General features: G+C 50.2%; 1 protein-coding gene across 6 annotated transcripts in view; it reads left to right on the forward strand.

Annotated features, from left to right (window-relative positions):
- The first annotated feature begins 409 nt into the window (after positions 1-409).
- Gask1a (golgi associated kinase 1A) overlaps positions 410-15,755 on the forward strand; it is a 36,268-nt gene continuing 20,922 nt past the window's right edge. For 3 of the 6 annotated variants that reach the window (XM_087562541.1, XM_087562542.1, XM_087562543.1), the window contains exon 1: positions 410-529. Coding sequence is in view for 3 of the 6 variants with exons in the window: in XM_087562544.1 (XP_087418670.1) it covers positions 629-631 (3 nt within the window). In the remaining 3 variants the exon portion in view is untranslated. 6 annotated transcript variants of the gene reach the window in all.

Genomic DNA, 15,755 nt, shown 5'->3' on the forward strand with positions numbered 1-15,755 from the left:
TCAGTGGTTAATGAATTTGCCTCCCAAACCGCCCTTGGGCACTGCGCCCAAAGCTACTGGAGAGGTGCCAGTGGCAAACTGGTCTTCCTGCAGTTTTGCAGAGGAGAGGGTCAGTGTAGGGAATCCTTGTCCGGGCCCCGCCCCATGAGTTGCACCCAAACACCTTAGAGGTTTCACTAGGGCTCTTCTGAGTCCAGCCCAGGCGCTGAACCTGGCAGGCGGGGTTGGGGGGGTGGGGGGTGGGGGGAAGACGACTCTTTCCTTCCTAGCACCAGAACCCTCACTCCAGGCAGCTTCTGCTGGCCAGAAGTGGGTAGGGCTTTTATTATGAAAAGGACCTCCCCCTTCCGCGCTTTCTGGGGACTTGGGAGGCTGGGCTATGCCGCTTGGCTGTGGCTTTGCAAACTCTAGAAAGGTCCCCAGCCGTTGGAGGTGGCTTGTGGCAGCAGGACTCCGCAGACTCAAATGTAGACTCACACGTGGAGCATCCTGTGGTGTGTCCTGTCCCGAGATCTGGCTGGCGGGAAAGGTGTGGAACTAAGCCCAGCCCAGCCTGGAAAGTTTGGGCTCCAGGAATGAGTCTGCCAGTAGGCTGAGCCCCAGGAACCTGCTGGAGTACCGTGGGGACATGGTAGGAGTTGCTGGACGGGGCGGTGGGTCCAGGAGGGCGCCAGGGCAGGTGGCCTCGAAGACGTGCATGAGTTATACATGCCGCATCCCAGGCCACAGTTATCCTTTAAGCTTTCTCGTGGGGCCACAGTGACTTTCATTTGTGCCCAGAACTGGGGAGTCTTCGTCAAGGACCCCTCACATGTGGCTGAACAGTTATCTAGGCAAAATGCTTGCAGGAGAGTAAAGGACTCCTTTGAGCACTCAAGGCAGACCTGATGGGTGAGAGCCTTTCAAGTCACCTCCTTCCTTCTCAAAGGTGTGTAAATTTCATCGTGTTCTATGGCGAAGTGGTGTATTGATGCTTTAAAAAATGCCTTGCATCACCTTTGAGTTAAAGTTTTACTCCCTCCCACTCCCCCTCCACCCACCCTGACTGCTGGACTGAGTATAGAGTAGCACGGGGAGCCTGTAGGTCTGAGGAGTCACTGATAAAGTCTAGGACCTGTGGACTTAATCCTCTTCCAACCTCACAAAGAGAGGAAAACAAGAAACCTACAGCCCAGGCTCCAGAGTGTGAGAAAGTGGGTTGGAGTGCTCTTGCCTGCTTTGTTGTGACTCTGGAGGGATTCCTTTCTCTCCAGGTTTTGGGAGGCAAATGGGAATTCCCCAGAGATGCTTCAAGGGAAGTTGACCCATGGGCCAGGAACTTAACCTTTGCAGGAAGTAGGTCAACATGGGAGCAGTTCCTGGTGCAGATGTGAGGACCCTGAAGTGAGAGCTGGGGGCTCAGCCCTGAGATCTGGATTTGCTCCTGGCCTCTCTATAGCCTTACAGGTTTCTCCAAGTGAGTAAGAGCTCTTGAGTTTGAGAGGAGGCATGGCTGAGGTGTTACTGGATTCCTAGTTTAGGAGCAAGTCTCCCATTCAAAATTTATGACCTGTGTACTCTGAGGGGGTGTTTGTGGCCTCTAATCTTGGGCCATTTTTAGGAGTCTCTTCTTCCTTCCCCTATGTAGGTTCTGGGCATTGAGCTCAGCAAGGTGGTAAGTGCCTTTACCCACTCAGTCATCTCAGTGGACAACATTCTATAAAATAATTATCCATCAAAACAAGGTTAAATGATATCTCTCCATTAGTCTTCTGAATTGGTCTTTTATAGCTACCTTTGTAATCATAAAAGCAGGCTGGAAACCGTTCCAATAATAAGAAAATGAGTGTGTTGCTATTCACGTACCCAGTGCTGCCTTGCTCCTGGGGTTTCTGATGTCACCTAGCTCCCTACCTCCTGGTTTCCAGGCCTAGCTAGCCACCTCTGCTGAAGGGTGGTGCAACCTGCAGGTGGTGACACCTTTAGTCCACTTCTCTGCCACTGGCCATGGACTTGGGTTCCTCTTAAGTGGCAGCTGGAAGGAGCTATGTCACACGCTGTTTACTTGTGGGCAGTTTTTGTTTGATTTGAGAGGTGTTTGCTTGCAATGGGCAAACATCCTCTCCCAGTACCATCCAGAGAATTAAAATCCCCAAGTCTTGGCTGGGGCATCATGTTTGTGGCTTTGTGCTTAGGAGCCAAGTTGGGGAGTGATTTTTTTCCAGAAATGCCATCAGCCAAGAGTTGGCTAATAGCTGTGGAGGGGCTGGGACTAGGGAGGAGAGAGGTGTATCTGTTGTGTATGATGACTAGAGAGGGAGGCATGGACTATGATGGCTAGGCTAGCTCTGTGGATAGCCATTCTTGTGAGCTGACCTGGGAGCAAGGAGTGTCCTGGCGGCCTGAGAGGGTACCTGTCAGGAGCAGAGTTCTGGGCTGTGGCACATGCTGCTCTGAGATGGCTTTCCTCAGCGGTACAGTGTTTCCTCTCACTGGTATGGCAGCGGAAAGGTGCTCATCACAGACACAGGTTGAGCTTTGTGCTCTGGCTAATGAGACTGTGCCAGAGGAGAAGTCTGACTCCTTCCAGCTCCAGTCTTGGCTCTGTCCCACCACACTGTGAGGCGATTTCCCATGCCCTGGGCTGATGGAGACTTTCTGTTTCCAGCAAGGGATAAAACGTTGACTTGGTTTTTAAGAACACTTGGCGACGCATCTGAAGTAGCACGCACAGCCTCTGTAAGATGAGGTCCGTGATTTCAGAGCACACAGAATCCACAGCTCTCTCCATCCTTTCCCCACAGGAAAGGAAGGGCTCCGGCCGGGAGCTCATAGGAAAACCAGCAGCAAGGAGGAAGGAGAGGAGAGGGCTGGGGAGGGAGGTGGTGTCAAGAGCAAGAGGCATGGTTCCTACGAAGCCCAGAGGTGCTGTGCTGTGTGGCAGGCCTTGTCAGGGAGGCGGCAGTGTCTGTGATGATCTGTATGGAGCATGGTCTCAGGTCTTCTGTCCCCTGGTCTGCACAGTTTCCGGATTTCTCCTTCAGTCGGTCTGCTTGGGTTTTCCTTGTAAGACTAAAAATGTTGTTTGTTTGTTTGTTGTTTGTTTTTGATGAATGTAGAATTGAGGAACAGTTCTGACAGACTTGAACCGTGTTGCTGCTGCTCCTTCAGGTTTGATTATTGAACATTAACCTTTGGAGACTTGCAGTTCCTTTGCTCACTGCTGTGACAAATTACCTGAAAATGAGGTCCATCTACACAATGGAGCACTACTTGCCTAGTAAAAACAACGACTTCACGAAATTCTTAGGCAAATGGCTGGAACTAGAAAATATCATCCTGAGTGAGGTAACCCAATCACAAAAGAGCACACATGGTGTGCACTCACTGATAAGTGGATATTAGCCCAAAAGCTCAGAATACCCACTAATTCAATCCACAGACCACATGAAGCTCAAGAAGAAGGAAGACCAAAGTGTGGATGCTTCAGTCCTTCTTAGAAGGGGGAACAGAATACTCACAGGAGGAAATATGGAGACAAAGTATGAAGCAGAGACTGAAGGAAAGGCCATCCAGAGACTGCCCCACCCCCCAGGGATCCATCCATTACAGTCACCAAATCCAGACAATATTGTGTTTGCCAAGAAGTGCATGCAGACAGGAGCCTTGCATAGCTGTCTCCTGAGAGGCTCTGCCAGAGCCTGACAAATACAGAGGCAGATGCTTGCAGCCAACCATTGGACTGAGAACAGGGTCCCCAGTGGAGGAGTTAAAGGACTGAAGGAGCTGAATGGGTTTGCAACCCCATAATAAGAACAACAATATCAACCAACGAGATCCTCCAGAGCTCCCAGGGACTAAAGCACCAGCCAAAGAGTACACATGGGGGGACCCATGGCTCCAGCCGCGTGTGCAGCAGAGGATGGGCCTTGCCGGGCATCAGTGGGAGGAGAGGCCTTTGGTCCTGGGAAGACTCCATACCTCAGTGTAGGGGATGCCAGGGTGGGGAGGCGAGAGGGGGTGGGTGGGGGGAGCACCTTCGTAGAAGCAGAGGGGGTGGGGTAGGATAGGGGGTTGTGGAGGGGAAACTGGGAAAGGGGATAACATTTGAAATGTAAATTAAAATATCCAATGAAAGAGAAAAGAGCAAGTTGAAGAAAGAGGGCTCGCAGTCCTTCAGGGCAGGAGAGCCTGGTGGTGGGAGCTTCAGGCAGTCGGCCCTATCACACCGCACCCACAGTCAGGAAGCCAAGATGGCTGCTGGGCCAGCTTGACTCTTCTTTTTAGGCTAGAGCCCCAGCCATAGATGGTGCTACCTGTAGTCAGGTGGGTCTTCCCTCTTCAGTTAAACCTTTCCAAACAATCTCTCACAACACCCCCCGAGATGTGCCCTTTAGGGATTCAAAGCCATTCAACTTGACAACAGATGAAGCTCACAGGGCTCACCTGTGCTATGAAAATCTCGTTTTATCGCCTTTCTCTTCTTTGACAATGAGCAGTTCCTTCTTTTGTGGAATCCTGCCTGTTTCTGGCTCTCTTTGGAGTCTCTGGACAGTGATTGTCTGGAAAGCAGCAGCAAAGGGGCTGGCTGCCCACCTCACAGCAAGCTATACCAAGGCAGAGGTGCAAGATGGGCTACAGGAGCCAGAATGGGGCTCAGGCTGTGGGAGGCTGTGGTTGGAAGTCTTCAATTCCGGGACCAGCTGGAGCTGAATCTGTCAGCAGTTTGAGAGCTGGAGGCTTGGACGGCTGTGCAGGGGCCGTGTGGGGAGGGTAGGTGGAATACACAGTCCTCTTCCAGGACAGGGTTGCTCTGTTCCCCACACAGAGGCTTGGTGTGTGTTTCCTGGGGTCCTGGACTCTGCTCAGACACTGGCCACCACAGGGCTTCTTCGTGGGCATCACAGAAGCTTCCTTTGGCCTCTGCACAGCAGACTTCTGCAGGCTTTGGTCTGGTTGGATCTGATGGTCAGCCATCCCCATTTCTCCCCAGATCCTACTGCAACTACAAAGACGCTATTGTATCCTTTCTTTCAGAAACAAAGTTAAAATCATTCCTCTCCCCTGGGAGCAGGTATGGCCGGCTGAGTGCAGTGATATTTCCCTGGGAGTCAGGGGAGACTTTCCAGGCTCCTCTGTTACATTCACTGACCTTGGTAGCAATGGATTTAGACCCTCACAGTACCCTCCTTGGTAGTTTTAGATCACAAAGGGCTCAGAAGGTGGGTTCTGATAGAGACTGCTTAGTGAGAATTTTGGTTTCTTTAAAAGTTCAGTTACGCTATTATGTGAATATGTTTTTATTTTAACCAGGTGTGGGATATGGGGCTGCTTCAGAATGTCCATAGCAGCTGACTCTGATTCATCTTGTGCTCTGGCAGCAGAGTGATTTTGCCAGCTGCAGATAGTTTACATTGGGAATTCTGGGGACTCTTTGGAGAGTATATAAATGCCAGAGCCCTGAGAGAGGAGGTGACTGCTGTCCTCTTTCCCCTCTAACCCTCTTTCTCATCTACCTAGTTTTGAGGAGTTGGGGTGGAGAAAGATAGTAGATATAAGAAACCAAGAAAGTAGCCATTAAGTACAGCTAACAGGCTGCATCCAAACTCTGCCCTCCTGAGGCCTATGAACATTTAACCCCTCGCCTCGGTTTCCGTGCAGATCACTGTCTGCTGGCAGAGTTGGATACAGCCATACCCAGTAATGGGAATAGGAATGTTGTTATCCTTACAGCAAAGGAGTGCCTGCCTTGTAGTGGGTCCTTCAGGGCAGGAGAGCCTGGTGGTGGGAGCTTCAGGCAGTCGGCATATCAAGGTGCTATCCAAGGTGCCAGGAAGAAGGGGATCAGAGTAGAGACAACTGCTTTGACCTCAGCCCTGTTGGCTTTCCCCAAAATGATAAACTAGAGAGGGTGCACCCAAAGCGATGGAGGAGAGGCGCTTAGTCCCGGATTCATGACCTGTGGCCCAGGCACATAACTCAGGGAGCCCCAAGCTTAGTTGAAACATGCTAACACCTTTATTTCTTCAGAATTCTAGCTAAATCTAGCATTTCTTTGATGATGAATGTGGTCACCTGTGGCGTTGCCACCAAGAGAAGTCACTGACATTTTCTGTCAGGAGAGCAGAAACACCGTAAATACTCGCCACAGCTTTGAAAGCCCACTGCTCCCTGTGCTCAGGTGCTCACAGGGAAACAGGGGTACACATTTGTTTATATTAGCACATTTTCAGCAGCTCATTTGATTGTCACCAATGACCTCCATAACCCTGCATCTTGCATTTGTGTTTAAGAATCCCCCATCCATGGCTTCATAGACTAAATAATCCCTGGTATTAGGAAATTTTAGACTGTTCCTATGTTGTATATGTCAGTGAGATCTACTCACTGGGAGACTCAAAAGCCATTTGCCTGAAAGGGTTCTTTTAACAGCCTCCACTCCTGGACTCTTAGACATCAGATGATAGATAAATACATCTGTCTCCAGCTTTTGAGAGGTTGTCTCTCAGTCAGGGTTTCTATAACATAACGTGGTTAGACACCATGACCATAAACAACTTGAGGAGAGGAGGATTTATTTTAGCTTACAGTTCTGTCACAGTCCATTGATGGGGGAAGTTAGGGCAGGAACCCTAACAGGACGGAACCTGGAGTCTGGAGCTGATACAGAGCAATGGGGGTGCTTCTTACTGGCTTGCTCCTCATGGTTTGCTTAGCCTGCTTTCTTATAGCACCTAGAACCACCAGCCCGGGGTGGCCCCGCCCACAATGGGCTGCCCCCCCCCCAATCACTAGTTATGGTAAGCACTCAAGGCTTACCCACAGGCCAATCTGGTGGGGAGTGTCAGGCATTGTCCTGTTGCTGTGAAGAGACAGTAAGACCATGGCAACCCTTATAAAGGAAAATATTTAATCCATTGTCAACGTGGTGGTGAGCATGGTGGGGTGAGGTGCAGGAGTAGCTGAGAGTTTACATCCTGAGCCCTGGGCAGAGAGAGAGTGAGAGGCAGAGAGGAGGCATGGGCGGTGGGTCTGGGGCAGAGACTGGGTATGGGCTTGTGAAACCTCAAAGCTCACCCCCAGTGACATACCCCATTCAACAAGGCCACACCTCCCAATCCTTCTAATCCTTTCAAACAATTCCACTTCCTGGTGACTAAGCATTCAAGTATATAAGACGGGGTGGGGGTGGGGTGGAGGAGTGGGTAAAGGGGGCAGGAGGATGGGGGGTGAGGGGGCATTCTCATTCAAACCACCATGGGGGGGGCATTTTCTCAGTTGGGGTTCCCTCTTCCCAAATGACCTAAGCAATGTCAAGTTGACATAAAACTACACAGCACAGAGGATGAGGAAGAATTATTGTTTTAAGTTCAAGGCCGCCCTTGGTTACACCATGAGAGCCTATCTCAAACAAGAAACATTAAAACAAGCAAACAAACAACACAGACATATCTAAAGACCAAACAAACAGCAGAAGCAAAAGAATCTTCAGCAAGCTTCTCCTGGGTGCTGGGCACCATGCTGGCCATGGTGGGACCAGTTACCCTCAGTGGCAAGGGCAGACAGATAGATGCCCAAGGCTTTGTCGGATTTCTTCATTACAGACTAATGTTATAATTCTGCTAAAACACTGAGGTTTCAAGACTCCTTATTCATTATCTCATTGAACTCTTAATCCTTTGATGTATAGGCTACAATTATCAGACACATTTTTTTTTTTTGGTTCTTTTTTTTCGGAGCTGGGGACCGAACCCAGGGCCTCGCGCTTCCTAGGCAAGCGCTCTACCACTGAGCTAAATCCCCAACCCCTATCAGACACATTTTAAAGATCAGTAGATAGAGGCTCATCAGGCCTGAGTACCAGCCAAGTGAGTCCCCAGCCACATGTCCCCTCTTCCCATGAGATACACTATCTTACACTCTATCTTATGCTCTCTTATAAACCATGGTTTGAGCTCAGCTCACTTATTTCCCCAATTGAATCTTCTCCTTGATTTGTGAGCTGCTGTTGGTGACTGTGCAAATGTCTCTTCTGATTGTCCTGGCCAGGCCCATTCGCTTCCTCACGGTCTGCAGAGCTGGCAGGCTGTGCTTCTTGCTGTAACTCCAGGACAGACTCAGGCAATGCTGCTCTGTTTGCAGCTGTGTTACGCTGCAGGCTCATAGCATGATGTCTGGTCTGCACCTCCCTGTGGACCTCTGTCTGGTACAGGCATGGAGCCCTCATGGTAGCTAAGAGGCTGTAGCCACCAACCTCAGGCTTGGAATAAGGGGCAAGATGGCTGCAGAGGAGGCTTCCTGTGTTCTCTTACCTTTGGCTTTCTCCCCAGTTAGACAGCGAATTCCTGGAAGGTGGTAGCCTAATGTTTATGATTCCTCCTACAGTGCCCAGCACAGTGTGGTGCAACCACAGAGGACTTGTCAAAATCCTCTTCTCTCCCTTCCCCAACCCTCCCCTGCCCTCCCTGTCCTCCCTCCTCTCCCCTCTCCTCTCTCTTGTTTTTCTTTTTGAGACCCAGGCTGGCCCTAGACTGTCTCCCTCTGACCTCAACCTCCTGAGTTCTGGGACAGCCAGTGTTTTCTCTGTCTGGTTAAGACTCACATTTCTGATATTCAGGTCTCCTGGAGTTTCCTGGCGGGACTTTATGAGATACAAGAATTGTTGGTCTGTGGGTCTAACACAGTAGCTGCCCATGAGTGGCAAATGAGCTCTTAGAATGTGGCCAGTGTTCCCAGGAACAAACACGCTGTTGTTACTGAACGCAATGCAGATAGTCACACAAGGCCAGTGGTTCTTGTACTCGGGGTAGCCAATGACTGTGCACTGAATGACTGGTGGACCAGGATGCAGCATTAGAAAGGGGGTGGGCCTGGAAGAGAGGACAGATCTGTGTGTCTTTTGTCTTCTCAAGTGTAAATGACATCTTCTGATGATGAAAAAAAGTGAAGGAAATGAGATGTCAAAGGCAGGTTAGTGCTGGAAGATGATGGCTCTATGTGTGTGCTGTGTATAGGTGCTATGTGTAGTATGTGGTGTGTGTGTGTGTGTAGACATGTGTGTACTGTTTGTATCTACTATGTGTGTGCACTGTGTGTTTGTACATGTGTGTATGTACTGTGTGTATACATCTGTGTGCACATGTGTGTGCTATATATGTGTGCTATCTGTGTGCATGTGTGTTGTGTACGTGCACATGTGTGTGCTGTGTGTACACATGTGTATGCTATGTGTGTGCACATGTGTGTGCAGTGTGTGCTATGTATGTGTGCTATCTGTGTGCGTGTGTGTTGTGTATGTGCACATGTGTATATGTGTGCACATGTGTATATGTGTGCACATGTGCATGCTATGTGCTCATGTATGTGCTGTGTGTATCTACTATGTGTGTGCACTGTGTGTGGACATGTGTGCACATGTGTGTGCTATCTGTGTGTATATGTGTGTTGTGTGTGTGCACATGTGTGTGTACACATGTGTGTGCTGTGTGTGCACATGTGTGTGGTATGTGTATATTTGTGTGTATGTGTGTATGCATGCATGTGCACACTGTGGGGGTGCTAAGGCAAGCCACCCAGTCATGGTCAGGAGGAGCCATGTTCCATTCTAGCTGTGAGGATGCATGCACTTGCCATGGAAAATTGCAAATGTTGTTTTTGTTGTTTTTTTAAATAGGATTTTCAACATCGGCTCAAATTTATTTAAAACTCTTCAAGCCAAACAAAACATATATTCAGGCCAGAACTGACCTGTGGGTTTGGTTCACAAACTTTGTCCTGTCCTGTAAGTTCTTACCATCTGCTGGAGGCTAGGGTGGACGTTAGAGTCAGAGGGAGTTGGATTATCTCCTGCTATCATGAGTCCCTTCAGAAGGTGAGATTTGTGTTGGGAAGATGAAGTCGGGCCCCTCTATCTCTGTGTCTGGGCCTCTGAGCAGCCAGAGAAGAAATATTTGAAGGATGGGGAGCAGCAGCCAGAATGCAAAATGTCTTTACTTTTTCAGTGACAATTTTCATTCTGCTCTACCCCAACCCCAGCCCCAGACACATGAGAGCAAATGTGCGGCAGAGGAAATTTCTTACAAATGACAGGTCTCCAACATTCCATCTAGCTCGTGGTGTCCCCACACTGGTGCTCTTGTGAGCTGGGACAAATGGTGCTACAGTTGAACCTGTGGGGAAGAGGTTTCTAGAGCCAGCGGGTCATCAAGTCCCACTGTACACCCAGGCTGAGACTGGAGCTCGATCTCCAGCAGATTCCCTCCTTTCATGAGCAGGCAGAGGGGTCATTCCACCAGTGAGGGTGCTGCTGCCGCCATGGAAACCCTGTGACTGCTGTAGAATCTCCATCATGGTCAAAGTAACAAGACCAACAACAACTGGGACGCTATCTGGTTAATTTAGGTCTCCTATCCAAACAGTAGCCAGGCCCGACCTCTCTGAGATCAGACCAGATCTGGCAATTGGGAGCGTCCGGCTGAGATGACCACAGGTGGATTCATTTACTTCTGAGACAACTCTCTTGGCTGCTGAAGTCAATGTTAGTGATTCTTAGGATTCTCCCTGGAGATCAACCTCATCTGGTCCCATGGTGGTGTCTCTAGTTCACTGGAACTGAGTAGGCTATATGAAGGCCAGGGAAGGGGGCCTTGTGAAGTCACAGGAAAGGCCTAGGTGAAGTTAGAAAAAAGGGCTTGTGAAGTCACAGGAAGGAGCTGTGTGAAATCACAGGAAGGGATTGTGTGAAGTCACAGGAAAGGCCTTGGTGAAGTCACAGGAAGGGACTGTGTGAAGTCACAGGAAGGAGCTGTGTGAAGTCACAGAAAGAGACTGTGTGAAGTCACGGGAAGGGACTGTGTGAAGTCACAGGAAGGAGCTGTGTGAAGTCACAGGAAGGGACTGTGTGAAGTCACAGGAAGGAGCTGTGTGAAGTCACAGAAAGAGACTGTGTGAAGTCACGGGAAGGAGCTGTGTGAAGTCACAGGAAGGGACTGTGTGAAGTCACAGAAAGAGACTGTGTGAAGTCACAGGAAAGGCCTTGGTGAAGTCACAGGAAGGGACTGTGAAGTCACAGGAAGGAGCTGTGTGAAGTCACAGGAAGGAGCTGTGTGAAGTCACAAGAAGGGACTGTGTGAAGTCACAGGAAGGAGCTGTGTGAAGTCACAGAAAGAGACTGTGTGAAGTCACGGGAAGGAGCTGTGTGAAGTCACAGGAAGGGACTGTGTGAAGTCACAGAAAGAGACTGTGTGAAGTCACAGGAAAGGCCTTGGTGAAGTCACAGGAAGGGACTGTGAAGTCACAGGAAGGAGCTGTGTGAAGTCACAGGAAGAAGCTGTGTGAAGTCACAGGAAGGGACTGTGTGAAGTCACAGGAAGGGACTGTGTGAAGTCACAGGAAGGGACTGTGTGAAGTCACGGGAAGGGACTGTGTGAAGTCACAGGAAAGGCCTTGGTGAAGTCACAGGAAGAGACTGTGAAGTCACAGGAAGGAGCTGTGTGAAGTCACAGGAAGGAGCTGTGTGAAGTCACAGGAAGGGACTGTGTGAAGTCACAGGAAGGGACTGTGTGAAGTCACAGGAAGGGACTGTGTGAAGTCACAGGAAGGGACTGTGTGAAGTCACAGGAAAGGCCTTGGTGAAGTCACAGGAAGGGACTGTGAAGTCACAGGAAGGAGCTGTGTGAAGTCACAGGAAGGGACTGTGTGAAGTCACAGGAAGGAGCTGTGTGAAGTCACGGGAAGGGACTGTGTGAAGTCACGGGAAGGGACTGTGTGAAGTCACAGGAAGGAGCTGTGTGAAGTCACAGGAAAGGCCTTGGTGAAGTCACAGGAAGAGACTGTGAAGTCACAGGAAGGAGCTGTGTGAAGTCACAGGAAGGAGCTGTGTGAAGTCACAGGAAGGGACTGTGTGAAGTCACAGGAAGGGACTGTGTGAAGTCACAGGAAGGAGCTGTGTGAAGTCACAGGAAGAGACTGTGTGAAGTCACAGGAAGGGACTGTGAAGTCACAGGAAGGAGCTGTGTGAAGTCACAGGAAGAGACTGTGTGAAGTCACGGGAAGAGACTGTGTGAAGTCACAGGAAGGAGCTGTGTGAAGTCACAGGAAGGGACTGTGTGAAGTCACAGGAAGGGACTGTGTGAAGTCACAGGAAGGGACTGTGTGAAGTCACAGGAAGGAGCTGTGTGAAGTCACAGAAAGAGACTGTGTGAAGTCACAGGAAGGAGCTGTGTGAAGTCACAGGAAGGGACTGTGTGAAGTCACAGGAAGGGACTGTGTGAAGTCACAGGAAGGAGCTGTGTGAAGTCACAGGAAGGGACTGTGTGAAGTCACAGGAAGGAGCTGTGTGAAGTCACAGGAAGAGACTGTGTGAAGTCACAGGAAGGGACTGTGAAGTCACAGGAAGGGACTGTGTGAAGTCACAGGAAGGAGCTGTGTGAAGTCACAGGAAGGAGCTGTGTGAAGTCACAGGAAGGGACTGTGTGAAGTCACAGGAAGGAGCTGTGTGAAGTCACGGGAAGGAGCTGTGTGAAGTCACAGGAAGAGACTGTGTGAAGTCACAGGAAGGGACTGTGTGAAGTCACAGGAAGGGACTGTGTGAAGTCACAGGAAGGAGCTGTGTGAAGTCACAGAAAGAGACTGTGTGAAGTCACAGGAAGGAGCTGTGTGAAGTCACAGGAAGGGACTGTGTGAAGTCACAGGAAGGGACTGTGTGAAGTCACAGGAAGGAGCTGTGTGAAGTCACAGGAAGGGACTGTGTGAAGTCACAGGAAGGGACTGTGAAGTCACAGGAAGGGACTGTGTGAAGTCACAGGAAGGAGCTGTGTGAAGTCACAGGAAGGAGCTGTGTGAAGTCACAGGAAGGAGCTGTGTGAAGTCACAGGAAGGGACTGTGTGAAGTCACAGGAAGGAGCTGTGTGAAGTCACGGGAAGGAGCTGTGTGAAGTCACAGGAAGAGACTGTGTGAAGTCACAGGAAGGGACTGTGAAGTCACAGGAAGGAGCTGTGTGAAGTCACAGGAAGGAGCTGTGTGAAGTCACAGGAAGAGACTGTGTGAAGTCACAGGAAGGGACTGTGTGAAGTCACAGGAAGGGACTGTGTGAAGTCACAGGAAGAGACTGTGTGAAGTCACGGGAAGAGACTGTGTGAAGTCACAGGAAGGAGCTGTGTGAAGTCACAGGAAGGGACTGTGTGAAGTCACAGGAAGGGACTGTGTGAAGTCACAGGAAGGGACTGTGTGAAGTCACAGGAAGGAGCTGTGTGAAGTCACAGAAAGAGACTGTGTGAAGTCACAGGAAGGAGCTGTGTGAAGTCACAGGAAGGAGCTGTGTGAAGTCACAGGAAGGGACTGTGTGAAGTCACAGGAAGGAGCTGTGTGAAGTCACAGGAAGGGACTGTGTGAAGTCACAGGAAGGAGCTGTGTGAAGTCACAGGAAGGGACTGTGTGAAGTCACAGGAAGGGACTGTGTGAAGTCACAGAAAGAGACTGTGTGAAGTCACAGGAAGGAGCTGTGTGAAGTCACAGGAAGGGACTGTGTGAAGTCACAGGAAGGAGCTGTGTGAAGTCACAGGAAGGAGCTGTGTGAAGTCACAGGAAGGGACTGTGTGAAGTCACGGGAAGGAGCTGTGTGAAGTCACGGGAAGGAGCTGTGTGAAGTCACGGGAAGGAGCTGTGTGAAGTCACAGGAAGGAGCTGTGTGAAGTCACAGAAAGAGACTGTGTGAAGTCACAGAAAGAGACTGTGTGAAGTCACAGGAAGGGACTGTGTGAAGTCACAGAAAGAGACTGTGTGAAGTCACAGGAAGGAGCTGTGTGAAGTCACGGGAAGGAGCTGTGTGAAGTCACAGGAAGGGACTGTGTGAAGTCACAGGAAGGAGCTGTGTGAAGTCACAGGAAGAGACTGTGTGAAGTCACAGGAAGGGACTGTGTGAAGTCACAGGAAGGGACTGTGTGAAGTCACAGGAAGGAGCTGTGTGAAGTCACAGGAAGGGACTGTGTGAAGTCACAGGAAGGAGCTGTGTGAAGTCACAGGAAGGGACTGTGTGAAGTCACAGGAAGGAGCTGTGTGAAGTCACAGGAAGGAGCTGTGTGAAGTCACAGGAAGGAGCTGTGTGAAGTCACGGGAAGGAGCTGTGTGAAGTCACAGGAAGGAGCTGTGTGAAGTCACAGAAAGAGACTGTGTGAAGTCACAGAAAGAGACTGTGTGAAGTCACGGGAAGGAGCTGTGTGAAGTCACGGGAAGGGACTGTGAAGTCACAGGAAGGAGCTGTGTGAAGTCACAGAAAGAGACTGTGTGAAGTCACAGGAAGGAGCTGTGTGAAGTCACAGGAAGGGACTGTGTGAAGTCACAGGAAGGAGCTGTGTGAAGTCACAGGAAGGAGCTGTGTGAAGTCACAGGAAGGAGCTGTGTGAAGTCACGGGAAGGAGCTGTGTGAAGTCACAGGAAGGAGCTGTGTGAAGTCACAGAAAGAGACTGTGTGAAGTCACAGAAAGAGACTGTGTGAAGTCACAGGAAGGGACTGTGTGAAGTCACGGGAAGGAGCTGTGTGAAGTCACGGGAAGGGACTGTGAAGTCACAGGAAGGAGCTGTGTGAAGTCACAGAAAGAGACTGTGTGAAGTCACAGGAAGGAGCTGTGTGAAGTCACAGGAAGGGACTGTGTGAAGTCACAGGAAGGAGCTGTGTGAAGTCACAGGAAGGAGCTGTGTGAAGTCACAGGAAGGAGCTGTGTGAAGTCACGGGAAGGAGCTGTGTGAAGTCACAGGAAGGAGCTGTGTGAAGTCACAGAAAGAGACTGTGTGAAGTCACAGAAAGAGACTGTGTGAAGTCACAGGAAGGGACTGTGTGAAGTCACGGGAAGGAGCTGTGTGAAGTCACGGGAAGGGACTGTGAAGTCACAGGAAGGAGCTGTGTGAAGTCACAGAAAGAGACTGTGTGAAGTCACAGGAAGGAGCTGTGTGAAGTCACGGGAAGGGACTGTGTGAAGTCACGGGAAGGGACTGTGTGAAGTCACAGGAAGGGACTGTGTGAAGTCACAGGAAGGAGCTGTGTGAAGTCACAGAAAGAGACTGTGTGAAGTCACAGGAAGGAGCTGTGTGAAGTCACAGGAAGGGACTGTGTGAAGTCACGGGAAGGGACTGTGTGAAGTCACAGGAAGGGACTGTGTGAAGTCACAGGAAGGAGCTGTGTGAAGTCACAGGAAGGGACTGTGAAGTCACAGGAAGGAGCTGTGTGAAGTCACAGAAAGAGACTGTGTGAAGTCACGGGAAGGGACTGTGTGAAGTCACAGGAAGGAGCTGTGTGAAGTCACAGGAAGGGACTGTGTGAAGTCACAGGAAGGGACTGTGTGAAGTCACAGGAAGGAGCTGTGTGAAGTCACAGAAAGAGACTGTGTGAAGTCACAGGAAGGAGCTGTGTGAAGTCACAGGAAGGAGCTGTGTGAAGTCACAGGAAGGGACTGTGTGAAGTCACGGGAAGGAGCTGTGTGAAGTCACGGGAAGGAGCTGTGTGAAGTCACAGGAAGGAGCTGTGTGAAGTCACAGAAAGAGACTGTGTGAAGTCACAGAAAGAGACTGTGTGAAGTCACAGGAAGGGACTGTGTGAAGTCACAGAAAGAGACTGTGTGAAGTCACAGGAAGGAGCTGTGTGAAGTCACAGGAAGGAGCTGTGTGAAGTCACAGGAAGAGACTGTGTGAAGTCACAGGAAGGGACTGTGTGAAGTCACAGGAAGGGACTGTGTGAAGTCACAGGAAGGAGCTGTGTGAAGTCACAGGAAGGGACTGTGTG

This window comes from Rattus norvegicus, chromosome 8, assembly GCF_021556685.1.
Source record: "Rattus norvegicus strain SHRSP/BbbUtx chromosome 8, alternate assembly SHRSP_T2T, whole genome shotgun sequence".
NCBI lineage: Eukaryota > Metazoa > Chordata > Mammalia > Rodentia > Muridae > Rattus > Rattus norvegicus.